Raw genomic sequence first — 27,376 nt, 5'->3', positions numbered from 1 at the left:
TGAACTGGTTTTATGAATAAATAGCAGGGAGCTTTATTTCACTCTGACAGATATAGCTTTAAATGTACAACAAGGAACTATTAAAGTTGTTCTTAATGCTTGTCACTGGGTCAGATTACAATGCAATCAGGTTGGATAAGTCATAACATTCAAATATGTTTATGGTAGACTGCTGAGGATGAATGGAGGGGTCTCAGCCTGCAGGAAGAAGCTGTCCTGCAGTCCGATGGTATGGTAAAGCACTAAAACACCCGTGTCATCTTTTTTCCAAAGGGGCAACCAGACAAAAAAATTATGCTCCTCATAGCTTTAATAATTCTAATGAGAAAAATGAAAAAAATGAGATAAATATACATACAAATATACATACAATAATGTGAAGAAGTTGTCAGGAACTAAACAAAACACGTTAAAACAGACATTTACTTACCAACAGCATAGAACACAACACCAGCCAGAATAACAGCATTGCCAACAGATGGAAAAGGTGTAGGCTGAAAGTACAAGAGCGACTATATTTGTTCAATTCATTTTTTTCAAACATGTTTTCTCAGTTCCTCGTTTCAAACATTTACCTATAGTATGCACCCCGCTTTCACTGAGACATGATGATTATTTTTACATGAGTCCAAACAGTTTTTGCACTGTCATTCTGTTCTTTCTTACTTTAAACATTTTCGACTTTATAAAATGATATATATCGTTTTAAAATCTGTGAAAATGTTTGAATTTTAGAGCATATCATATAATAAACATCATGTCTTTTGGTTCTTGATACAACTTCACAGTTTGTGTGGTTGTCTGTTTGATAACTACACATGAGGGATCACTGCAAAAAAATTTGTGTATATCGGTCGATGTATCGATAGCTAAAAAGCTGTTTACTCCTTAGTATTGGCATGTTTATGTGTATGTATATGGTGTTTGTGCTGTTTGTCCCTTCTCCCCTCCTGTCATCTCCAGGTCTGCCCTGATTGCTCAATGAGGAACACCTGGCCTTGGAGAGGAAGTACTTATAAGCTCCTGTGCCAGCCTCAGTAGACAGAGGCTTCTGGAGTGGGGACTGCTGGCCTACATGCTGCTCAGCCAGGGATTTTGTACTGTTGTCTTGACCTGGTGTCTTTCGTTAATCTCAGTTTAGTGTCCTGGTTATTTATTTGTCATTATGGAAATAAATCCTATGGATTTGGTTAATTTAAAGGTGTTTTGTGGTTAACTTGGGTCAATGTGAGAGCATTGTTTGCCCCATAGGGCTGCCTGAGGGTGGGGTGTAAAAATAATAATTAACAATGACTATATCATGCATTATTCTAGATTAAACTACCCAACATTGCATAAACTACTTGACCAGCTACATTAATGGACCAGTAATTAGAATCCAAATTGTACTTTTACCTTGATTATATTACTTCAAAACTTTTGCTTTCATTCTACATTAAAGGCCAACCCGACCTACAATCCCAGTGGGTCAGTATTTGAGGGAATTAAACTCAAAAATCAACTTTTCTTACAAGAAGGACATTTTAAAGTACTAATTTTACAACTAAAGTAAAGGATCGGAGTACTTTGTGCAGCAGTATGACGTGTAAAAAAACAAAACCCTGCATATTATACAATATTGCAACCGACTTTGGTATTTTTGCTTTGATAAAATAATTATGTGGTTTCAAACTGAATTTAATATCTATTCTCAGTCCCCAAACAATCAGGCTCTCTTAGACACTCTTTTATTTTGAAAGTCATCCGTCATAAAACACTAAATTAACAACAAAAAAAAAGAAAGAAAAAAACGCTTTTCAAACTTGTATGAGCACACAGTGGGAATATAATAATTCAGAAAAGTAATACCGAGTGTGTTTTCTCTTTATCTTCCACTGTTGAAAGAGTTAACCCCTCCCAGCACACACACACACACACACACACACAAATAGGCGGAGTTTGGGTTCACACACAGTGTGTGTGTGTTGAAGAGAGCACCCAGTGCGTGTGTGTGTATGCGAGAGAGAGAGAGAGGGAGAGAGGGGGAGAAAAAACGGGGTTAAACATGGATACGAGATTAGATTTGAGTTGTAAACTAGTCCCGGTCCTGAACTGAAGACCCGCAGGCTCCTAGCAGACCACCGACAGGGATTATTATGCCCAGCGCCAACGTGTCCGTGCGAAGTTTATCTGAAGTAGAGAAATACCTCGGCAGCCGGATGGTGAGTAACCTCTCAGTGTTTCTGCAGCATGTTGTGTCACAGACGGCAGGTCCCGGACTGTACCAGCCGGACATTGTTGCCTCTTCATCTACACGTCATGTGAAACCGACAGCTGTGTCGGTTTTCAAGCCGCACATTTCCCCAACAAAGAGCCTTTAACACTGTGAGGCGTTCAGGTTCAGTGAGACAGACACACACACAGACAGACAGCAGAGTCTTTGTGAAGATGATGTCTTGAAGTGTCTCACTGAAAACTGAGTCCTCCTGTACTGTCAATAATAATATTTCAGTAGTCAATAATATCTCTCTGATGCCTTACATAGAAAAATTAGGGTTGAACTGAGGTTGTTTATCCTGACGATCGATTATTGATCATTCGATTCATTGTTTGGGCTACTTAAGTGTCATCAGAGTGTTAAAATGCTTCCCAGAGATGTTAAAAAACGGTTGTTTTGTTCAATCATAGTCGAAAACCCAAAATATTCTCCTGGAAGAAGTGTACCCAGTGGATTTTGTGGGGTTCTGGCATAGAAAATGACTCAAATGATCAATAGATTATCAGAATTCTTTATTGATGGGTTTTTGAGTCTTTAACACTGTGAGACGTTCAGGCTCAATAGGTCTCTGAAAACTGACTAGCAATAATAATATTTCAATCATATTTCTCTAATGCCTTAAATAGAAATGAGGAAACTGAGGTTACTTTCTACATCAACTCATCTGACAATCACATATATATCATAACGATTTATTTATCATTCGATTCATTGTTTGGTCTACAACGTGTCATAAGAGTGTTAAAAACCGGTTGTTTTGTTCAATCAGAAGTCGGAAAACCCCAAATATGATCCTGGAAGAAGTTGTATCCAGTGAACAAAAAATGACTCAAATGATAAATAGATTATCAGAATTGTTTACAGAATCATCTCCTGTCAATAAACTAATCAATTGATCATCTAAATGTGTCAGCTCTAATTGAAATAAGCATGCGTCCTAGTCTCGTGGTTGTACCACAGGTACCCAAAAGTCGTACTTGAATAAAAGTAAAGATATTGTGATTGATTGTAAATATTACTTTGGTTAAAGTGAAAGTCAGCCATTCAAAGAGTACTTGAGTAGAAGTATCTGACATTGAATTTACTTTAGTAAAGTAATTTTCTGTCAGTAAATGTATCGAAAGTAAAAGTAAAATTCTATCGGCCTGGCAGATATTCAGCATTTTTCTGATTATCCAAATCAGTGGTCAGTTGTTGATAAAATAGAATATATTTTATTGACTATACTGTGTATATCAATCTGTAAAGTAACTAGTAACTAAAGTTATCAAAGAAATGTAGAATAGAAATGTACAGTATTTTCCTCCAAAATGTTGTGGAGTGGAAGTAGAAAGTAGCAGAAAATGAAAATGCTCGAGTAAAGTACAAGTACCTCCAAATTGTACTTAAGTACATTCCATCACTGCACTCATGTATGTGTAGATTTGCATAAACGTCCCTGTACATTGTAATCCATTACAAGTAGTGGTAGAAGGAGTAGTTCTGAATTGAAACTAGTGATTCTGATGGTCATCTACATGGTAATTTCTTTACACTGTAGTTTGTGGCAACATTGTATTAAACTGCAGGTAGTTTTAATCAGCTGTTTGTCCTCCTTTTTAATAAATAACTCCTTTATACACCAGTAGCACGGCTAAATACAGCCTCAGTTATACCATAAAATCGAGTCAGTACATAAACAACCTTAGCAACAGAAACTGAAAGTCTTCAGGTATTTATGACAGAGCTCTTGTTGTGCATTATATTTTACAGGTGGCCACTCGATGACTCAATGTTTGACATAACAAGAGTACAAATTAAACTCTTACCGTAATCCCATTTTATTTGACATGGCACTTTTTATCAGATATGTTCTGAAAGGAGTTTTTAGCATTGAACTCATCAAGTCAGTCAAACCACAAATTTGCCTAAAAGAGCTATTCAATATTTAACCTTAAACCACTGACTCAGTTATGGAAAAAAAAACAAAAAAAACAACTCACAAACCTCTCAACCTTACAAGAACAGGTTTTGGGGGAAATCATCCAACCATTTGCTAATGCTAATGTATGATGTTCTGAAAAACCCCCTGAAGGCTGTGACAGATCAGCCTGAGTATGTGTTTAAAGTCAGGTGCTTTCAGTCGCGGTGACAAAGAGTTGAGTGCTCTGTCGAGTCTTGTGCAACCAGAAAGTCAGTGGCAGGTATCGTGCAGCAGGTTGTTTCTCTTTCTAGTTCATGTGCATATGCATGAGCCTTCAGGCCATAGTCTTTAAAGGTGGAGCGCAACATTTTTATCTACTCACCAACAGGATCCTGCATCCTAAAGGGAGCTCTGGCAGGTGTCGACAGCCTGTTTAGCACTGTGACCGACTGCATATACTTCAGATTAAAATGTCACACCAACTCTTATAAACTAAGCCTTTAGATGGTTGTGGCCATCACAATATATTGGAACATGTCTGACGATTTGCCTGGTTTATTACTACTGGACTGTCTAATTATGTTTTTCCTCCTTCTGTTGGCTGCAAATGACATTCCAGTTTCGTTCCTCAAAAAGCCATTGTGCAGCAGATATAGTGGGTTAGGGGCCAAGGATGATGCAACACCGCAGTTCGAGTGGCTCGTTTACATAAACTGTCTTTAACCCTGACTGAAAGGATGGTGGCTCAGCAGACACGTGCGTGTCATTTCTTAGTGACATCTGCCCTGTAGTGGCTCTGTCACGTGAATGTGATGGGTCAAAAGTAGGGCTGCTATTAACGATCGTTTCATCATCGCTTCTTTTGTCCAACAAGCAGTCCAAAGACCAAAGACTCTTCATTTACTATCATAAATGACAAAGAAAAGCAGCAAATCCTGATATTTCAGAAGCTGGAACCGGCAATTGTTTGACATATTTTGCTTGAAAAATGACTGAATCAGTCAATCGATAAGGAAAATAGTTGGCAACTGATTTACTTTTGATTGATCAATAGATTAACTGACTGAACATTGCAGCTCTGGACAGTGGAGAACCTCTTAATATTCTGTGTACAGCCCCATCACCAGAATGAATGCTGGCAATGTGCGTTTCTGTAAAGCACAGATATGTTGAACATTTCTGTATGTTGCAACACACTTAGGTTCAGTTTCAATGTTATGTTGCAACAATGCTTTACTTATGGTCTGATAAGGTTAATCGCAATCACAATCACTGGTTCAGTCTCACAACCACTCTTGTGGTTTCATGCTTACAAATGTTGAAATGCTGTCTTGACCAGTGGTCTCTCACAGCGGTCTCTCGCTTGGCAGCCATCTTGTCTACCTGGTTCAGTCACCACAATCAAAGCTGGAAATTCGCCTGACGTCTCATCAAAAATGTCCTGTTATCTTGTTAAAAATATCCAGTGGTTTCAAATTGTTGACACATTGACACCTCTTCAACAGCGGTGTCTCGTCTGGCAGCTGGTCGCCTACCTGGTTCTGTTGCCACAAAGAAGGCTGGAAATTGTCTCGACATCTTGTTAAAAATATCCCCTGGTTTATTGCTTGAACGCTGTTTAGAACAGTGGTCACTTGTTTGGCAGACATCTTGCCGAACTGGTTCAGTCGCCACAAACAAAGCTGGAAATTCCCCTGCCTTCTCACCAAGAATATTTAGTTTTGTTGCCACTAACATGCCCCGGTTTCATGTCATGTTAAAAATATCCAGTGGTTTCATGGGTACTAATGTGGAAATGGTGTCTTGAACAGTGGTCTCTCGCTGTGGTCTGTTACTTGGCAGCATACATGATACATACATCTCTTTGTAGGTAGGCCAAATAATGTCTTTCATGCCTAACGAGCTGCTTGACTCCTCACCAACCTCACGACGTCATTGGCTCTATTCACTCTCACACTTTGAATCAGTACATTTGAATATAGCTGCATTTTTATCTCAATTGAATCCCATTCAATACTCTCCCTGTCCATGGGGGCAAAGCAGACGCTGGGAGTGTTAATGGGCTATTGATTTAGTCCTGGACCAGCTTGTCTATGAGATAATAGCAAATACGTCTTAAGCAATTCATTCCGCTGACCTCCCGCGGATTAGTCATTCAGGACTTCAAACTGTTGCTACTTCTATTCCTCTTTTATTCTGATGACTCTGCGTACTGTTTGGCCTCTCAAGAAAGGTTTTGCAATCAAAGTGAGGCCACATAGGCAGCTGTGGGATGCAGATGAGAGGAGGAGGAGGAGATGTTGGGTCAGCTTTCTGACCACAATCAAAGATGTGCTCCCTGTCGCTCTCACTCTCCCCCTCTCTGGTTTTCTTCCCGTTTCCCTGTGTGAGCTCTGAGTGGGAGAGTGTCTGTATCCATGAGGATCAGCTGGAGGGAATACCAATAAGCACCGCAGGCTTCTTCCCCTCTGTGGTTCTGTTCTCTGCTGAAGGGACGGTTTTGTTCCATCTCAATGAGTGTGCCAGCTCTGTTGGCTTGTTTGTGTGTGTGTATTTATTTGGGGTGCACAGAGGCAATGACAGAGAGAGAACGATAAACAAGCACCACACACCGCAGCTTTATCATGTTGATCACTTTTTTCAAGATCGCTGCAAACACCTGGTAGATGCATGCGTCTGTGACCTGACCCTACGTCGTGACTGATGGTTTCACTAGATTACTGCTGCAGTTGTGACGACTTACAAGCATTACTTCCTCCTAACGGGGACAACGCCTTCCTGTTTGCATCAGAAAATGTCTGTGGTTTTAATAGCGTCCGCTCTAAAGGGTGGCACAGCGAGTTTAACAAAAAAAAAAACATGCTCAGGTTCTGTACGTTCTGCTAGTCTGAACCAATATTTATCTCACTTAAAACCGCTCTGTATACAGTTCACACCTACTGCAGAAAACACCCAGCTCTAAATTATTTGTGTACTTCCCCCTCACTCCAGTTCAAGAGCTGAATCGCTGCTCTGCTCGTTTCTTGTGGTGCTGCAGTGGGCAGATGAGCGTAAGGTCTGGTTTTGCATGAAAAATTGAATCACTAACTAGATCATTGATCCAAGAGAGAGCACACTGCAGTGCGAGATAAGCAGCATCTGCAGTTTCTATCAACTCCCCCGACTTTGCACCCAAAACGTAGATAACATTCGGGCGGATTTCTCGGGCAGAACAGGACACAGCTCTCCCTTGTTGGGTTAAGATTGAGGCTAATGCAGTTGGATCTTTATGTTATGCTGTCTCGGGAGGTCAGAGCTTATTAAATGGGTCATAGTTTTGGACAGACGCTGTGTGATATGTAGGACAGCGTGGGGGACAGGGGGCTCATACAGTACAGCGCTGAGGTGTGAGGGAGGCACCCTGGGGGCACAATGGCCTCCTGTAGATGCTGTTGGTGGAGATGATGATGATCGGGATGATGTGTGCTGCTGTGCTGTGTTTGGGAGCACCCTCCCTTTGTTCTATTCCTGTCTTCTTATGTGTTTCGTTTCTGTTTTGTCTTCCACTTTCCGTCTGCCTCTCCTCTTCTGCTCCACTGACACACTAATATCAATGAATGAGTCAAGCGGCAGTGGGCGTCTGCCTGGCTCGTTATCTTCACATTTATGGTGATACAGTAAATTTTAAACATATGAGCGCACAGATGAGTCTCACATGGCCCAGCTTATAAATGCCACAGAGAATCACAGTCAGTGAGCGCAAGTACGAGTCTGTCCTGTTGCTCTAGGACACTTCTACAGGTTGTAGATGGAAACACCATCTCATCAGCAGTGTTTGTAAAAAGTACCCAATAGTCACACTTTTCACCCACGTGAATAATACTTGAGTAGAAGTCTCAAAGTATCCGATATGACATGCATTTAAGTATTAAAATAATTGTTTTTGTGGCAATAAATGCACTTAAGTATCAATAGTAAATTAAACACACATTTACATGTATGTAAAAACTGTATACGTAGTGTTTACTTGACGGTGGCGTTGTCAGATTCGCCAATTATCAGATCTGATATTTTGCGTTTTTCTGATTATCAGGATCTTTGTTTTATTTATTTGATAGTGATAGTGGATAAAATAAATGAATTTTAAAATATGCAATCTGCAAAGAAACCAGTGACTAAAGTGATGCCTCCAAATGTGGTGGAGTGGACGTATAAAGTCGCGTAAAATTGAAATACTCAAGGAAAGTACAGTAAGTAAATGTACTTCCATCACTGCTCATCAAACTGGGCTGAATCCGTGACCTCTCAGTTGAGGACGGTCCACCAAACCGCCAGTCTTCTCCGCTGCCATCTGCCGCGTTTGAGAAGCTTTTCCCCCTAGTAACTGGGCTTTCACCCCCCCCGTCGTCTCCAGCCGTCCCACAAGACCTTCAGTCCTCACACTGTTTAACCCTCCCACCTCAACAACCCCTGGAGAACGCCTGCATAAGTGTCTGGGAGAAAGGGAGTGAAAAGTAGGGCAGCTCCTCAGCAGATTTGGGAGGACGTTTTCATCAGCATGAGGCTAATTCATTTCGCAGAGCCACTCATCCAGAGAGACCCTCGGATCGCTCCAGCAGTTAGTCAGAATGGGTACAAATCTTGAGGAGCAGCCGCGGCGGCAGAAATGCGCTTAATAAATAGAAATCGTGCACTTTTCATTCAGTGTGTTAATGGAAAATAGTCGGATGCCATTCTCATTTTTGGGTCCCAGTTTGTGTAAAACATCTGGCTCGTGTTATTTGTGTTATCTGAGCTGCTCTCATGAATCAGGCCCCCTCCTGCCAAAAGCCATCTTGTTTTTATAACAAAGAGCTTACTCCCCTCATTCCAGCTGTGTAATACAATTTTGGCTTGACACTCACTACTCCAGGTGCATGAGTGTGAATATGGAAGTCGTATCAATGCTCGCAAACATCTCCCACTCCTGTCAAGGTTAGCTTTTCCTGCAGGCCTCGGCGGTGATCCATCAATGGTTGCCAGGCCACAAGTTGATCTATTTTACACTCATCCTGTACCTATGATATCACAGCAGCTCGAAGCAATAAACTTGCCCTTCTGTGCTTTGTGTATGGCCCCTAATGCTACAGAAGAACACATTGCATAACATTTAAGAGCTAAGGCTGGTGGTGGGAGAGAGCCTGAGGAGCTAGCTTAGTTCCAGTACTGCAGAAATAGCACACAGTCCAAGCTGTCTGGTCGAACAGTCAGCTCTTTGTGTTTGCCGTTTGATAACTAAAAAGACTTGGTAATATGAGCAACCTACACACAAGCCTGCTCTACACTTCCTCTTGAGGAAGGAGGATATCAGGCTGCTTTTTCTTTTGTATGACAAACAGGTTTGACAAAAGGGCAGCATACCGTATGTGTAAACCTGATTGTTTTGACAAGAGATATTGAATGCCCTCTGGAAGGAGCGGGACTGTGATTGGATGCAGGGCTCCTCAGGCTATACGTCAGGCCAGTGAATCCATATGCAGTAGCTCGCTCATCGGAGTCCTGGACAGAGCAGAGGTAGGATGTGACAAAGTGTGCTTTTTTCTCTGCAAACAAAGAGTCCTGTGTTGAAGAAGGACAGATGCCAGAGAGGGGGGAGTGATTGGGGATGAGGACAGAGGCTGAAATACCCCAGGCATGCTTGGAGAAAGAAGCGTGGCATTCTCTGGTTACACACTATACATAAATAAGTATATATTATGTATGTCCACTGTAATTATAAGCACGTTTTTTTAAATGCCTGGACAAACAGGACTACTGCTTAAAAGCATGCTGGTAGTGTTGAAACTGTACTAATGCTGCGTTCCCATTTACCATTTGAAGTTGGAAGTCAGAGCTGGGAATGACGTCACACCCAAGTTGACTGCATTCCAGTAAAAGTCAGAAACCAAGATGACCATTGTTAGCCATTAGCAACACCAGTTGATAACAATGCACGAGGATGTATTGTTCATACAAATACTCTAGCAACATGTCCACAGAAAGAGGCTAGACGGCACTATATGTAGGGCTGATTTATTGACAGAAGTGCTAATAAATGGTGTATTCTACAGCCTTCACTTACTGTTGATGCATGGAGCGGCCGTCATGGATTCTAAGGTCAAAGTTGATGAGGTTCTTCTGGCTTTCCCAGTAAAAAATCCGACTTCAGGGGGCAATCCTCCCATGAGTCAAATTACTTGCTTATGTCTTGCTCCATATCTCACTTTTACACCAGTATCAGGCCCATCGGTGGCATAAAGCGGTTTTTGAAGGTATTTTTAATGGTATTTTAGAGTTCGTAACTTCCTTAAAAATCATTAAAAATGATGATGACTCATCCTGCACTTGGGGGCCTATATTAATGATTTCTCCAATAAAAACGTTCTTTATTTTATGACACTGCCATGGAAGTATAAAAAGAGGGCGGTGGAGTGTGTTGCAAGGGAGCGGCCCTCACCGATTTCTGTACAAACTTATTCACTGATATGGGTGGAACAGGGTCATGTTTTATGGAGAAAAATAATTTCTGCTTCTCCCTGGTTTTCTGCCTTTAGAAACTCTAGACAGCTTCACTTGTTCACTAAAGCAACTGCTAACAAACCGATTACCAGCAGCTTCTCAATGAACAGCTCTGGACCGGGGCAGCTGGAATACTGAGATGATTTATGGGTTTCCTTGAAGACAGTTAGCGGTAGCTTTGTTGCTTAAGTTACTGCTGGATTGCTGCTAAATTTAGTTAGCTGCAGTTAGCTCTGTGAGCGGTCTTTGCTGACTCGGCCCAGAAAACCACCTCGGTACTCTAGTCCCTTCGTCAATCTAGCTTCCGTCTTCTCGGAGGTGATGTTTTTCTGTCCTGGTCCAACAATGTTCACTGGGAGCTGTCAGTCAATGGAGAGTCAGCGCCTGCGACTTGGTGGTTAGGGCATGGGGCGTCCACTCTGCGCTATTGGCTGCTACCTGATTTTACGGTAAACACTTAACTACTCCGAAGCAACCGGCATTCTGTTAGCCACTTCATGGGGACTTTCCGATTGGGAAATTCCGACATACCAGTTCAAATGGGGCATGTTAACATGCTGATTTTTAGCCGTTAGGCTTATATTGTTTACCATCTTAGTTAATTATCACTGAAGATGAAGTACAACTGAGGCTGCTGTGAGTATTGCAAGTATTTTAGTCATAAGCCAAAATTGGATAAAAGCCAAGTCAGTGTATCACTAAAATTATTAGGATTCATCCTCTGAGGAACATGAATGTTACATGTTGTTGTTACAAAATAACTAGCATGGCTAAAAACAAGTGCAAGGCAGTTTCTGTGTTACACATTCTGTTGTGTGTTGTAGTGGAGTCAAAGATGACACACAGTTGTTGTTTACTGTGTCGCCTCCACCAACTAGTTTAACTAGTTGATCAAGTGTGAGGTCACCGTGACAAGTAAATTGGAATGTAGCCTTCATGTGTAACTGGATAACCCAGTTTCCAAAAAAGTTGTGTAAAACGCTTTGTAAAATCAAAACAGAATGGATTCACGAAGAGCCCATGTAGTCATATACTTTTCACAGTCACGTGTTTCACAGAGTGGTGAACCTTTTCCCATTCTTGCTTGTGAACGACAAGTTTTTTTTAGCATTTCGCAACTCTCCCGCTCTTTTGTTGCCCCAACTTCAATCAAATACAGAGTAAGCATTTATTTACAAAAATCAAGTTTATGAGGTAAAATCTTACACTCAATTGAAAATGGTGCCAAGATAATAAATGTATGTCAGAAAGGATTAGTTTTATTTATGTTTAAAACAGTAACTTTTTTCGGGGTTGTAAATCCAGCTGGTTAAAAAGAGGGATAGTCCTGCTGAAAGTGTCTTTGTTTCAGTCATTAGTATCTGCTGTGTTACTGAGTGTGTCTGCAGGCATAAATGGCTAGTCATACTTAATCACCCTATTACTTGTAAACCCTCTCTTGAGTCCCACCTGACAGTCATGCGTTGAGGAGTGTCAGTACGCGGTGAACTCTAGATGCGTCAGTCAGTTGTAAAGGTACTTAGCTTGCAATATGTAACCACGGCGTCGTGATGTGGAAATTCTAAGCAGCGTTGAGCCTTAAGTCTGCCTGAGTTGGCTGTGATCTGTTTATTTGCTTGAAACTAGCAGTGTTACATTTGTTAAGGATTAGTGCAGCTTTGTACAGCCTGTAGTGCTTGTTGTACAACACTTTGTATTAGGCTTCATCAGCTTACGCCTCTCATCATTACGCTGGTGTTGCCCTGTGATCAACTCGCAAGATCCAGTGGCTTGTTAGGCCACCGCTACATTGCGGTGCCATCACACTTGAAGTGACACTTCTGCTCTAAAAATGCTGCTGTAAAACCTAATTAATTCTCTCTTGGCTGCTCTCCTCTGTTTCCTCTTTATGGAGGGTCTTTAACGTGCTTACTTGAAGCATATTTATTCCATTTCACTTCCTCAAATCTAAAGCAGACAACTCAAACACTCTACGTCCGACAGTTTCTGCCTGATGTGTCAATAACTCACAGACTGTAATGTTGACCCTCTGTCAGGAAAACGGTAATTTACTGTAAAAATAGGGGACAATGTCTGGAAAAGGGATTTCCTGAGCCTTGTGGCCTTGTGTGACATTATTATCACTGACCTACATTAGATGTGCACGCTCCACTTCTTTCACACACATAAACGGCCGTTATCTGAATTTTTGTCATCCGTGTGCTATACTATGAACAAACAGGATTAAATTCTGGCTCCTAAATCGTAACAGACGTGCCAAATAAGAGCATTACATTCACACCCAGATGGTCTCACAGTGGCTAGAGCAAATGCTTATCGTGTTGAATTACGGTCTATGAAGAGGGAAATTCAGAAACATAAAATATTGTTCCTAACATTTCACTCACCAACCAGTTTCCAGAGAAATGAAAAAGCAGCAACACACAGCTACAGTGGAGTCTGTGGACCATAGCAACACCAGAAGATCAGGTTTACAAAACAACCCTCCGGCTTAACCCAATTACCCAAATCATCCATTTGAGAGTGAAAATAACATGTTTGTTGTCGGTGTCCGTTGTGCTGCTGAGCTACTTAGCAGTTCAACTTTGCCAAAACATACATGGGCTGTTGTTGCATGTTAATGAAAATGAGTAAACCTGTCTCTAGAGATGAAATAGTGTGTCATAACTGTAAGAGAATGTTGTATAAACAGTTTTTGTACGTAATTCTTCTTTCAAAAGTAAATTGTGTTATGCTATAAAAAATACATAATATACCTATTAAGATAATTGGCTGTGGTATTGTAAGATGTGCTTTCCAGTGTCTGGATTGGATAATGATTGGATGGATGTGTGTTTTGCCCTATCAAGATTTGTATTTGTATCAAGAGTTTGTTCCTCTGAAGTGACGGTGCGCACGTCAAGCTTCAATGGAGCAACTTTTTCGACCATAGGTTTGGATAATCCATCGTTCATAGGGATGCATCTTTTGTTAAATTTAATTTTGGTCAAACAGAGTTTACTCACTACTCCGTGCCTCATCATTGGGCATCCAATCAGGTGGAGTTATTAGCTTCTGAGAAGTGCACAAAGAGTTACACTTTACAAAGAGTGGCAAAGAACGTCACTAGAAAATCAAGAGGAATGAAAGCCAAAACTTGAAAATTTTGTAATGCATTAGACTGGAATTGTAGTCCATATTTTACTTTTTCCAAATTACTTTTTATACTTGGTAGACACATTTCAACGATCAAAGTTGGGGCTGGATTCTTGAGGCACCTCATGATTTGATCAGATAGCTGTTCTTCAGCCTTCTTCCTGGGGGCGCCCTGCCCTGCATGTTGTAGATGAGTCCCTGCTCCAACACACCTGACTCATGGTCAGCTCATCATCAAGCTCTGCTGAAGTCTGATAACGACCCATTCATTTGAATCAGGTGTGTTTGGAGCAAGGAGACATCTAAAACATACAGGGCAGGTTATTATCTTTTCTGCATTGAGATGTAATCTATCAAGAGATAATCATAATGCATATAAGAATCATTCAAATGCTCCATATCTAATACAGTATCTGATCTTTGTTTCTCTGTCTTGTAGGACAGGAGTACTGAGGGCAGTCCTCTTGGCATCCCTGTGTCGATGCGTCGGGGTTCTTCAGAAAACAACTTGGATCTGGATCTGATTGATGGAAGTCCCCGTCCTGCTCTGGGATTTGAGGTCCAGCGTAGTCGTTCTTGCTTGGACAACCTCCAGCAGAAGATACTGAAAGTCACGGAGCAGCTGAAGATCGAGCAGACTGCGCGAGACGAGAATGTCGCCGAGTACCTGAAGCTGGTGAACAGTGCGGACAAGCTGCAAGTAGGGCGCATCAAGCAGGTGTTTGAGAAGAAGAACCAGAAGTCGGCTCAGAACATTGCCCAGATGCAAAAGAAGCTGGAGCAGTACCATCGAAAGATGAAAGACAATGAGAGCCACCACAGCCCAACACCTCATCCATTCGCTGCCAAACACAGCACCATACCCAGGGAGTCTCCCAGACAGCTGCTGAGGGATATGACCGGCAGCGGCCGACACCCGACCATGGACAAGATCAAGACCATCGGACCAGGCGTCTCCCTCTCCCCTCCTTTCTTCTTCAGCAAACCCAGAGAGTTCGCCAACCTCATCAGGAACAAGTTTGGCAGCGCTGACAACATCGCCCACCTCAAGTCCACTCTGGATGCTTCCTCACCGCTGCCCACTGACAGTGCAGGAAAGGGGCTGAGTAGCAGCACTTCTTTGGTGGGCAAGCCCAAGTATCCCAGCGATGACGAGTGCTCCTCAGGGAGTGCTTCCATCTCAGCAGACAGTAACGGGAACCCAGCGGGGGCAGGAGGGTCAGTGGGGCAGAGTCAGGGTCAGGGCCAGCAGGCCGAGGGTGAAGTCCAAAGCAGATTGGCCCTGAGCCTGGAGGAGGTGAGCGAGATCAAAGATGCTCAGAATCAGCTGGAGGAGGATGTAGAGGAGCTGAAGACTCAGTTCAAGAGAGAGTATGACATCATCAGCCAAACACTGCAGGAGGAGAGATACAGGTATGTTTTTATGCACTGGTCAGATTTATGGAGCGATTAAAAAGAGAAATTCCCTCTGGTAAAACCTTTGACTCATCAAATAGTACTTGAGTAAAATTCTTAATGTAACTGATATTAAATGTACTTAAATATCAAAAGTATTTTTCAGGCAAAAAATGAACTTTAAGTAACAAGTAAAAGTATATGATACATTTACTTACATGACTGCATATACTGTATACTATGGGCTGATTAATTATCTCATAGTTACTTTTCAGCATGTAATCTGAAAAGTAACTAGAAACTAAAGTTACTAAATTATGTAGTGGAGTAAAAAGTACAATATTTGGAGTGTAAGTATAGTACCAGAGAATGGAAATACTCAAGTAAAGTTCCTCAAAATTGTACATTAGTAGAGTACTTCAGTAAATGTACTTAGTTATATTCCATCACTGAATGTGCCTGCATTTGAACTAATATCCACCTCCAGGTATGAGCGCTTGGAAGACCAGCTGAACGACCTGACGGAGCTTCACCAACATGAGATGACTAATCTGAAGCAGGAGCTGGCCAGCATTGAGGAGAGGGTGGCCTACCAGGCTCATGAAAGGGCCAGGGACATACAGGTACATAACAGTCAATCGATTAGAAGATGAAGCTTGATCAGTAGACTGCAGATAATGTGGCTTACCTGTGTGTCATTAGCGTGTGGTATCAGCAGGCAGGTCAGATAGGAGTGAGTCAATTCTAGCGTAGATTAAAATAAAATCTCAGCACATTGCTGAAGCTTGTCTGACCTTCGTTTAATAAGGCTGTTGTCTGTCCAAGTGAGCCGAATGTATTCATCAGATAATAAAATCAGTCTGTTTTGTCATTTGACATTTATGATGAGACAAATTGTTCTGTCTTTGTGTCTCACTGCTGATACATAATTAATCTTTCAGGGGAATCTGGGTAATTGAGCATTAAAAGGTCAGCAAAATGCCCTTTAGCCACTTGAGAGACATCCAGACCCTTAAAATCTCTCTCCGTCATCTCTCTCAGGAGGCTCTGGAGTCGTGTCAGACACGAGTGTCCAAGCTGGAGCTGCAGCAGCAGCAACAGCAGCAGACGGTTCAGCTAGAGAGCCATGACGCCCGAGTCTTGCTGGGGAAGAGCATCAACATCATGCTGGCCATCATCACCGTCATCCTGGTGTGCGTCTCCACTGCTGCCAAGTTTGCCGCTCCGCTGATGAGGAGCCGGCACCATGTGGTCGCCACCTTCCTGGGAGTTTGTTTTTTGACCATATTCTGGAAGAACTGGGATCGTTTACAGTGCGCCATAGACAGGCTGCTGGTGCCTGCCTGATAGTGAAGAGAGCACACTTTAAACAACACTGCAGCAACATGGATGCTGTCAGTTGTCAGGAAAGGACTGTCTAAGAGGATTGGTTGTACAATCGTCAGAAGACACGATGGCCTTGAATTCACTTGAGGTTTTTAAAGTCAGACTGAAATTAAATGTGATTTATTTTTCTCGTCTAGAACTTGAATGTGTGTTGCTAACAATTTTCATTTAACCTTAAAAATAATATTTATGTAACAGTAAATTTTGTTACCTTCCCTGAGCATTGCTATGAAATCAATTCAAGGAGTAAGAAGGGTGAAGAGAAGTGCATCAATATCACTACAACTCACTCTGTCTTTCCCTCAATTTTCAGGGGAAATGATCAATCGTTGAGGTAAAATTTTTAGCAAATAATTACTGAAAACATCTTTCAAACTGTTGCAAGCATGCACATACACACAAACAAAACCTCAAGCTTGGCATCTTGTTGGCTATGAAATGCTAAAGGTGGCTGGTAGGCGGATTTTGTTACCTTTGCACAGAGACAGGCTGGCTGTTTCCCTCTGATTTTAGGTTTTATGCTAAGTTAAGCTAACTGACTACTGGTTGTAGCTTCATATTTTAGCATATAGACATGAGAGTTGTGTCAATCTTCTAATCTAACTCTCAGAAAAAAGCATGTTTCTTTCCCAAAATGTTGAAATCTTCCTTTTAATGAAGAATCTCCAGACTACAGCAGAGGCACCAGGCATCTTGTTTTCTTTATGTATTTCTTTATTCCTTATTGCCTTGTCTGCCCTGTGTGGTCTTAAAGTTTTTCTGTTTACTCTTCCTGATGTTTAAGTGCAATATATTTGATTTCCGAGCGCTGTTTTTAAAACGTTTCTTCCAGGAGTGAACGTTTTACATCAGTGTTTTACAGTGACAGGGTGTTGGTGCTCGGGGGGGCGTTGGGCTCGGCTGAGGAAGTGTCATTAACGCTGGCATGAGAGATCCATAACCACTGAAGCCACTGCTGGGCTCTGATAAGACCAGCTGTCTCCTCTCTCAAGGGCCAAAAATCAATCCAACTGCATTAGCGTGCTGATAGCGTGGTAATATCAACACACGCCAGGTCTCTGACACACACACCCAAACAACACAGAAACAGTCACTGTGCTCTCTAGGTCTTATGGGTCTGATGTCTGTCTTTTACTAAAATGTGATCGAGAAGCGATGGGTTATACTGTGATATGAGGCTTTTTCTGAGGAAAAATGCAATTCCCTTTTTTAAAAGAAGCAACGAGCAGCCTTCAGTGCTCCTGAAAGCACGTTACAGGCTCCGAGTCATGAACTGCGGGCCTATTTTTTTTCTTCCTTTTTTTTTTGACTTACTAATGTATTATATCATGTTTGTCTCACGAACATTGCCTATGAGGATCTAACATGAAGCTACGGACCACTTTTTAAATGTTTGTCTGCCATAACTAACATGTTTGTGTTGATGTTTGTTGTCACGTCTGTCGTTCTACTGACTGTTTTTGTTTGAGGTCGTTTTACCTGCAGAACTACAAGTCTGGTTTACATTCTCTCTTCATCTCTCATGGTGCACTATGTGATCAATCAGTTGTATTTTCATGCATTACGTGCCTTTGTCTGACAATTTCTGTTAAATTAAACAAGTCTTTTTAATCAACTTGTGGCTGAATTGAAGTTGGATGTGTCGCTGTGCTTGTCAAGTGAACAGGTCATAAAACCAGATTACTTCATCACGTGCCTTTGGTACAAAAAGGAAATGGAGATGAAAGTTTAACTTGCTGAAACTTCCTGTACGTAACCTATTTATAGATTCACGGAAGATATTGAGCTCACTCTTACTGGTAACACTTTATTTATAATTACACCTCTTTATATGCCTTTTGGTGATTTCCACCAGAAGAAAAAAACCCTGAGCTTACAAAGCATAACTTTCTAATGAGTCAATGAGCACCACAAATATTTGCTGTTCATTATTTAAAATACTCTCCTTCACCTCCACTAGGGGGCGTAGGTGCTGCACTGTTGGCACAACAGGGATCAAGAAAACATGTTGAAGGGCTGCAGCATCTTCCACAGCTTCCATTGCACCGACCAGATCTCATTCACGTTTTATATCTAAATGATTTATTTTCATTCCGTCAAAATCGATGCCGATGCGCCGCACAGACATTAAGACAACAACATCACAGAAGACGGAGGCAACACTTTCCTGCAGCAGTAAACAGCACAAACAATGTGGAGGAGCAGCGCCCTCTGCTGTTGTGATAAATAAACATGGAAACTACAGGGTTTCTACACATTTCTACAACAAGTCTATAATGTGTTTCCATTAACATCAAATTAAGATCCATTCTGTCTACAGGAATGTTTTCTCTATGCTGATGCTGGTGTGGTTCTCCTCAGGGTGATCAGAGAGAGATGGAGTAATGATCCCTCAGCCAAGTTGGTACATCATGCGGAAACACTTTATGATAAGGAAAGCAAGTCATGTACTTCAGTAATGCCTAATGCATAACTCATGATGCTTAATGCATGAATCAATGCAGGATGTATCAAGGCTTTCTGTTGCTCACCATGAGCCAATGACTTTAAGCGATATGTTCACACTTAATGAGGAAATGTAATTCACAGTTGCTTCATACATTAACTGATACGCGACCACATTAGCTGGATTGCAGTTATATGCCATATATTTGCTCAGTTCATCTGACTGGCTGTCAGATGCAAACATTTAAATAGACTTAAACATAATTAGACTTTTATAAAACTGAAATCCAGTTAACTTGATTGCATATCAATTAAATCATGAAGTAACTGAAGGATCTAGGAAGTATGAACTAATCTGATATAGCAGCGCTACCCAAAGCAAGCACCTATTGTATTGTAATGTACTGATAACATGCAAAATGGTACTAGTGAATGACTTCCTGCACAACTGTGACTCGGCCCACCATGCTCAGTAGGGATCCTGCATGTTTAAAGACAGCTTTGACCTCACAAAAATAAAATAGTGTAAGCATTTTTATACGTTTAAATGTTTTATTGTTTTTTTTTTTCACTTGAAACATCTGGCAGGCCAAATTGAACCTTATGATGGGTCAAATTTTGCATTTGTGCCCATAAGTGTCATTTACACTGGGGCTATTTTTTAAAAAAATGTACTGAAAAATAGCTCGCACCAGGAACTGTTAATTAAGAAATGGGAATGCTCTGCTCTCCATCAGCACCTGTTCAAACTGGCTGCCCAGTATTGCGTGCAGAATGATGGAGTGATAAGGTAGGTAGCTACGATTTGCAGACATATTAAGATCAAGACTGTCACTGTGGTGAAAGTGGTGGAGGCAGAAGGGCTCAGATAAAAACAAAACAAAACAAAACCCTTTTCAAGCTCACTTTTCAATACATAATGACGCCCCCCTGTACGTGCCCCTCTTTTTTGCAGCCCTGACATAAAGTCATGGTGATTTAATCATTTGTAATGTTGAGCAGCAGGGAGTCATGACACATCCTTCACTAATGAATGCATTAAAACATCATGAGTCAAGTGAAGCATTACTGTGATATCTTCACTTATTATAAAGTCTTACAGCACGTTTCGACAAGATCACACAGCCACGTTGAAAATACTAACATATCATGAACTACGCGTGGAATGTCACCTTCAAGTACAAGGGTAGCATGCAACGTGTCACATTTACTCTGCAGTGCAACAGCTTGAACATTACCACTGCATAACACTGTCAGGGAGCAGAAGATGCAGACACAGCGAGACATATTCACACAAAATGAAGCTCACGGTCAGTTAAACTCAGGCACACTGCAATATGGGTCACCTGGCACAGCGGTGTGCATGGTTGATTCTGCGTGACTAGTGCCTGCCTGCATGCAAAGCAGAGGCAGGACAGACAGGCGGTGAGGTACAGGAACAGGAACGAGGATGACAGACAGATAGCTTAACTGGGGATCTCTGGCACTCACACAGTGTTCCCGTACTTTATGAGAGCTTAAGTTTAAGAGTGGGATTGTGAGTTGTGTGCACATATGTGTGTGTGTGTGTGTGTGTGTAGGAGTATGAGTGGGGTTTCATGCATTTGTGGAGCAACTAAGGCCTCTGGGGGAGAAAAAACAGAGATTGGTGTGACGCAGAGATCCTGACTAACACACACATGCACACAGCCACCCACCCACATACACACACACACACACACACACACACACACACACACACACACACACACACACACACACACACACACACACACACAGGCTTAAAAAAAAGGGATTATGAGCTATATTTGTAGGTGTGAATGGAGAGCAATATTTTCATACTCAATCTCTCTCCTCTGTATTATGTGATCTAAAAAGTGAGCACTTCCCTTTGATGTGTGCTCAGATCCTGTGTGTTTTCCATCGTGCGCTCCCTCGTGGCTTCTGGAGCTCCTTGGCCTATTCACTGGGCTCCATAATGAGCTGCTAATTATCCCAGGACCTCATCGAGTCTCTTTGGGCCCGCAGCTAAGCCTCCTCCTCACACAGGTTGGCATGGTGACCATAGGGGATGGGACCTGCATGGAGGAGGCCACCAAAAGGGCCGCCGCTGCTTCACTCCTGCTCTCTCCTACTGAGGGGGAGTGTTTTTCTTCCGGGAAGACAAAGAAGAGAGTGGGAAGTGTGGGGATAGAACTGGCATTTAAGAATTGCTTGGTCTGAATTTTGTGAATTTTTGGTGTATGTGTGTGTTTGAGTGTTTATAAATCAGTCTGATTGTGTAAGCCACAGTTATTACTTAAGAAAACTGAGACAATTTTGTTTACTTACAAAACTAACTAGCAGTGTTCTCAATTTGGTCAAATTTGTCAACACAGCAAGTACAAGGAGGCGCTAGTGCAAATGTTTATTGAGACCAGGATGCCTACATGACTGTGAGTCAGTTGCCTTCACACAAGTGTTGTGTTTGTATTGTTGTACCTTGGAAGTTCTTAAATCTTGCCCCCCATATTATGATAATTACAAATCAAATCTGATACTTTCATTAAAAACTGAACTGACCCAGGCAAACTCACTCCGGAAATGAACTGAAACTGAACTCAACTGAAACGCAGAAAAGCCTATTTCTGCAAATGTGAAAATAAAAGATATCCTGTAACTCATTATAATAAGGCATTTTCTTGTAATAATGACTTAACTATCTCAAAATAATGAGAAACAATCTCAAAATAATGACTAAATTGTCTCAAAAAATGTGTAAGCATCTCAAAATAATTAGTCAGTCTCTCAACATGATGACACAGAATCTCAAAATAATATCTTAGTATCTTAAAATAATTAGAAAACTTTCTTAAAATGACTTAGAATAGCAAAATAACTACATAGTAACTCAAAATATTGACAAGCTGTCTCAAAATAATGACTAAGGCTGGGCTCAGACAGTCAAAAATTAAACAAACATTAAAAACTAAATAAAAAAATTAATGAAACACACAACTTTAATACCTCTGGTGTTAGTGTTCATTTGTGTGTTTGCATACATGGACTCATATTATGGGAAAGTTCTGACCCCTCTGGCTCCTTCCACACTGATTTAGACTCCTCTGGCAGCACTCGCCCCTGCCCATTTCCTGTTTATGGTGTCATGGAAACAGGCCACGTTCCCTTCCTCTGCTTATTGCGCTATAACATTAAAATGTACCCTGCCGCATCTAGCAAAGAGCCAATGTCTCATACGTCAGCAGGAACAAGGTCTGCAGTTCTGATGCTGCAGCGTCTGTGACCAGAATTAGAACCAATCCCAGTGACGAATGCAGAGAAATGGCCGGTAGAAATTTCCAGATTTATGGACACATTTATCATCAAGGTCTTCATATAAATCACCTCTTAAAATTCCCTAATTCAAAGGCACCTCCAATTTCCTGTAGTTGCTAGGCAACCACACAGCGCCACAGTGATGCTTGGTGTTAAAGGCTGGCAGCCCAGTGTTGTAAAGTGGATTGTGGGGTGAATCACTGTCTTTTGTGGCTCTGAGGTTCCATTACATGGCCAGCTGACAGTGACAATGATGCACTGTCACTGACTGCAGAGTAATTATACAGCCTGTTTATCCCTCTGGTGCATCCGCAAGCATATTATGTCAGCCAAATGATCGTAGTGGGGCTCGGGCTATTTGATTGCTGCCACTGGACAAGCAGTTAACGATTATAATCATTAGAACTAATCTGAGAGATTTAACAACATATGGTGCTTTGGCTTGAGCCTTTAATTTTTGGTAATTGGAGAAAGAACAGTGCCAACATGATATCTAGTAATATTTTCATCTTGCTCGGTCCACTAATGTCTGCGAAGTGTGCATGCCATTTGTAACATCTATTTATCTGTCTGTGTCTACAATTAAGGTCTTCTAGGCTGTATTCTACTCCGGGCTTGATTAAACCACCATGGGGCAATGATACAAAAATGAGCTTTTGGAGCCATTTTGACCATCTGTTCATCCTGCTCTCTGTGCATGTGATCCATCACCTCCAAATTCCTATTAAAAGCACACTGCAGACCACACATGACAACAGTAAAGGTTGCCTGGGGAGCCAGTAAACAACAAGTAGTCCCAGATTTGCTCACAGTTTCATTTAGGACTATGCATCATGCAAACACAATATCACTGCAAAGATTTCTTAAAGGGTAACTCCCTCAATTTTACACATTAAAGTATGTTGAAAGGTCTTTGGGAGCACAACTGCATATGTAAAAAACAAAAAAGAGTAGCCTAAAGCTCTTTATGGCTCCAGAAGAAGCTGCATATAATCAGATAAGTTGCCTCCAGTGATGTCACTCAGTGGCTAAATTGCATTGTGGGTAATGTAAGAGCCAAGTTTTGAAAAGGAAGAAAAAAAAAGTGAAATAAAAAATGTGATATCTCTGGTTCTGCTGTATCAGTTTTGATTACTTGTCTTTAAATATTCCAGTTCAACAGTGTGTTAGGAGTGCAATCTAAGACCAAAACCTCCACAATGCATTATAGCCACTAAGTGACATCATTGGAGGCAATTTATCAGATTACATGTAGCTGCTTCTGGCGCAACAAAAGGCTTTATACTACTTTTTGTATGCAGGAATACTCCCTAAGACCTGTAGACACACTTGTGTAAAATTGCTGGAGTTATCCTTTAAAACTATTTCTAAGTGCTGTATCGTTGGCAACTGGACTTGTTTCAGTTTCTTGAAGACATTTCACTTCTCATCCAAGAGGCTTCTTCAGTTCTAACTAAGGGTACTTACAGGCTTTTACACTTTGTGTAGGAGTGTCCTTACAGAGTCGTTAAGGACACGTGTGAGCTCCCAGTTTCAGAGTCATTAGGGCCACTTGTGGGTCTTTGACTTAACTGGCCTTCATGTGGGTTGCTAGGGGTAGGTGAGCCTTTAAAGCTATGTAAATATTGTCTCAGGACTCCTCTATAAGAAGCTTTATAATGAGATATTGGATCGTTGTATTTTTTTAAATGAACAATTTCACTATTTTGGTGCAGTCTCACCGTCCCCATCGTCCTTCTGTTAACACAGAAGCTCTAAAAACCTCAGACAAAGTTGGCATTGTGGAGCCTTTACCAGCTAAAGAGACACATATTTAATTTAGCAGCTAAAAGAAGAGTGGATACACACACAAAACAACATGAATCCTGAAGTTGCTCTTTTTCTGCTGGATGTTAAGTAAATAGGACATCTGTGCCCCACAGTGTGCATGTGTCAGTGTTGTCTTTACAGGTTGTTCCATTGCCCCCAGGTGGAGGGGCATGTAGGGCCCTGTGGCATTTGCCAGCTTTGGTAAATCTCGCCTTGATTGTACTAAATGTGCTTTGATGTTGTTTGTCTGCTCTTTTTTATTTATAGGGTTTTTTTTAACATCAACCTGCCCAGGGACTGCGGATGAAACTTTTGATATTACTTTAGAAAAATCAACAAACATGAGTCCGCAGACACACCAGCTACTCTCTGAGGATGTGCTTTGAACTAAACGCTCACGTCAGCATGACAACACTTTTGCTATTTTTGCACTAAACATAAAGAATAGCTGTGGCTGATTGGAATTAGAGCAGCGTTAGGGCGACTTGAAAAGGAGATGGTGCTGGATGAAAAGTCAGGCGGTCATCAAACCTCGTGGACACGGGAAGTAGGGGGCGCTGAGGGGGCTGCAGCCTAAAACAAGGCATTATAAAACCATCAATAGATTGTCCACATGATATGAAAATTTCCTTTATCTTGATGCCCAATGTTAATTGACATTTCTCTGGTTTATTAGTTTAGTATGAACTACACTGCAGACTGGAGTCTCTGTCGACAGTGATAAACAGGCATATCCATGTTATAAATGCTTCTCTCCTCTATGAAACATCTGTATTGGACACAATGTTTTTCACACTCCATCCAGTTGTTGTAGAGATATTTTACTAAAACACAAAAATGTCAATTGGTGGTGCTCAAGGAAATGTCAGGGGATCACTAAAGTCAATGGGATTCATCCTCTGGGGACCCTGAATGTCTCCTCAAGATTTCATGGCGATCAATTGAATAGGTATTGAGATATTTCAATTCGGCTAAAAAATCCAACATTGCATCAATTCCACGCATAATCATTTCCATCACACACATTTTTGTGTAAATCCCTTTTCAAACGCTCCCATTCAAACCATTATTCCACTAGAGATGGCATGAATGGAGGATTTTGACCACAGATACGCAGATTCAACTGCAAATACTTAAACAAACTGTTGGCCCTTTGTGTATTTGTGTCTCTCTGCGTGTGTGTGCGTCCGTTTGTGTTTCACGTCAATTACAGGCTCACATTCCTGAGGTCTGCACTGTAGCTGTGGGCGTATGACTTGTTGAATCTGGACAAAACAAAGAGCACAGTATGAGCGGATAGATTCCCCGTGTATGACCTCACACTCGGTGGGACAGCTCTCTGTTACAGAACAAACAGCTCATCGCTAACACACTCCTACAGCAGGCCCATCAGATGTTGGTTGAATGGCACTTGTAGATACTTTTCAGTTTGTGCTCTTTAGCTATGGTATGGGTGGGGTTGGCCGCAGAGAATAACTGGAGTTTATCGTCCAACATTTAACAGCCATCTTTGTGTACTTTGGCAAACATCTTTACGGCTGAGTGCAAGTGAGCTGTCCCCAGGCAGCAACATCCCTCCCATCTGGTTCGGAGAAGAGTTTCAAACAAACACTGAGAATTATTTCAGTGTTTGACCGTGTTTTGGTGGTATCTGCATTCCTTATGTGCCCCGTTCTGCCCTGCAACCAGAAATCCTGCCACGCTGGAGTGACATGGGTGGACTGAAGCCAGACATTGTCAGCTCATTATCAACACCTTGTCAGCCAACTTTCTCCACTCCACAGCTCTCTCCCTTCCTGTGTGTGTGGGGGAGGCTGTTAGTGTGTGTGGCGAGGAGGAGAAAGATGCCTCCATGCTCAGTCGCCTTGTCAGGGGATTACAGCTGCCTGAGGAGAAGCTGCACAGAGCCACAGAGAAGGAAGTGCTCAGAGACAGGCATCAATCTTTTCAATCTGGCACTTTTTGTCCCTTGCTGCTTGTTGTCTGTCTCTCACAGGTACACGCAAGCACATGTAGAGACACAGGCTTTTTGCTTTTTGTCTATTTCTGTTTCACTTCCGCTTTTCTTTTTTTACATTTCCTCTGTCACATCGGCAGGTTCCACATATGTGTCTGTATTGTTTGTGTGTGCGTCTGCAAAGCACTTCCTGCTCTCTGACTGCAATGTGATAGGAATATCCTCCTGCTGGGCCAGTGAACATCTCAGGCTGGCCCTCCTTTCCTCTCTCTCTCTGTACGCTGACATATTCTCAGTCACGTGTCACAGCACACCTCACTCTTCTGGCTCATTGTGTGCTGCACACAAGTTGCAAGATGTGGTAGCGGCTGAAAGAGAAAGAGGTGAGAGACAGATAGAGATAAATAGATGTCTGCAAGTGTGTAAAAAGGGTAGTGATGATAACGGAGGGGAGGGGGTGTTTGAGATGCTGTTTATAGCATGAGAGCAACTGTTCGTTAGCAGTAAACACAGAGAGAGAGAGCGAGAGTCAGCAAGAGGAGGGGAGGAAATGAACAATGGAGGGGAAATGATCAGTAATCTGCAGTGGTAGCTGTCAGCCTCCACTGCAACAGCCTGTCTGGGTCTCATTTTTGGCAAATTCATCAGGGCTGAACATACAGTACACGAGAGTGTGTGTTTGTGTGTGGACAGATGAGTGATGAACACTGTTCAGAAGCAATTGGAGTTTGTTTTGGCCCTGTGATCCTCTGAGCTGCTTTTGAAAATCTGTTTGTTGTCTGTCATCATATTTTATCTCTTAACACATATTCAAATCCTGGACTTTGTTTATTAAGAACTAGACGAGCCAGTTGGAATTTAGTACGCAGAATATATATAGATTTAATACTTGGCTGTTAAATGTGTTGCCTTTCATCGGAGATCTACTACTTTGGCAACTCTTTCACGCTGGTGGATTGAAATCTGAAATTATTTAACACTTGAAAAAGGCTACTATAATATCAAAGGAAATCCAAGATTTTCATATGAATGAAACATTTATTTCAAAAGCAAAAAAATGTCTGTATGTTTACATATAAACCTTATTTTAAAGGATACGTTCACCCAAAAATGTTGCCATTATCTGCTCACCTCCGTGCCGATTGAAAGTGAGGTGAAGCTTTGTAGTCTGCAAAACATTTCTGGAGCTTCACAGCAGATAAGCATCGCAGCATTCTCCTAAACAAGTGAAGCTGATGGGGACTTACATAAAATGGCC

The 27,376-nt window shown here is 41.7% G+C and overlaps 1 protein-coding gene across 1 annotated transcript; it reads left to right on the top strand.

Moving 5' to 3' along the window:
• The first annotated feature begins 1,979 nt into the window (after positions 1-1,979).
• LOC141000556 (transmembrane and coiled-coil domain protein 3-like) lies at positions 1,980-18,207 on the top strand. The gene is made up of 4 exons (XM_073471286.1): positions 1,980-2,201; positions 14,251-15,224; positions 15,694-15,829; positions 16,248-18,207. Exons 1-4 carry the CDS (start codon positions 2,136-2,138, stop codon positions 16,551-16,553), a joined length of 1,482 nt encoding a protein of 493 aa, XP_073327387.1. The 5' UTR covers positions 1,980-2,135; the 3' UTR covers positions 16,554-18,207.
• Positions 18,208-27,376: the final 9,169 nt, after the last annotated feature.

This window comes from Pagrus major, chromosome 8, assembly GCF_040436345.1.
Source record: "Pagrus major chromosome 8, Pma_NU_1.0".
Taxonomy (NCBI): Eukaryota; Metazoa; Chordata; class Actinopteri; order Spariformes; family Sparidae; genus Pagrus; species Pagrus major.
The sequence above is the reverse complement of the archived record's forward strand: the minus strand, read 5'-3'. Positions and strand labels throughout refer to the sequence as shown.

Coding starts and splice junctions, on each gene's coding strand:
- LOC141000556 (XM_073471286.1), top strand. CDS start 2,136: ATGCCCAGCGCCAACGTGTCCGTGCGAAGTTTATCTGAAGTAGAGAAA. Junction 2,202..14,250: donor AATACCTCGGCAGCCGGATG/GTGAGTAACCTC, acceptor TCTGTCTTGTAG/GACAGGAGTACTGAGGGCAG. Junction 15,830..16,247: donor AAAGGGCCAGGGACATACAG/GTACATAACAGT, acceptor CATCTCTCTCAG/GAGGCTCTGGAGTCGTGTCA.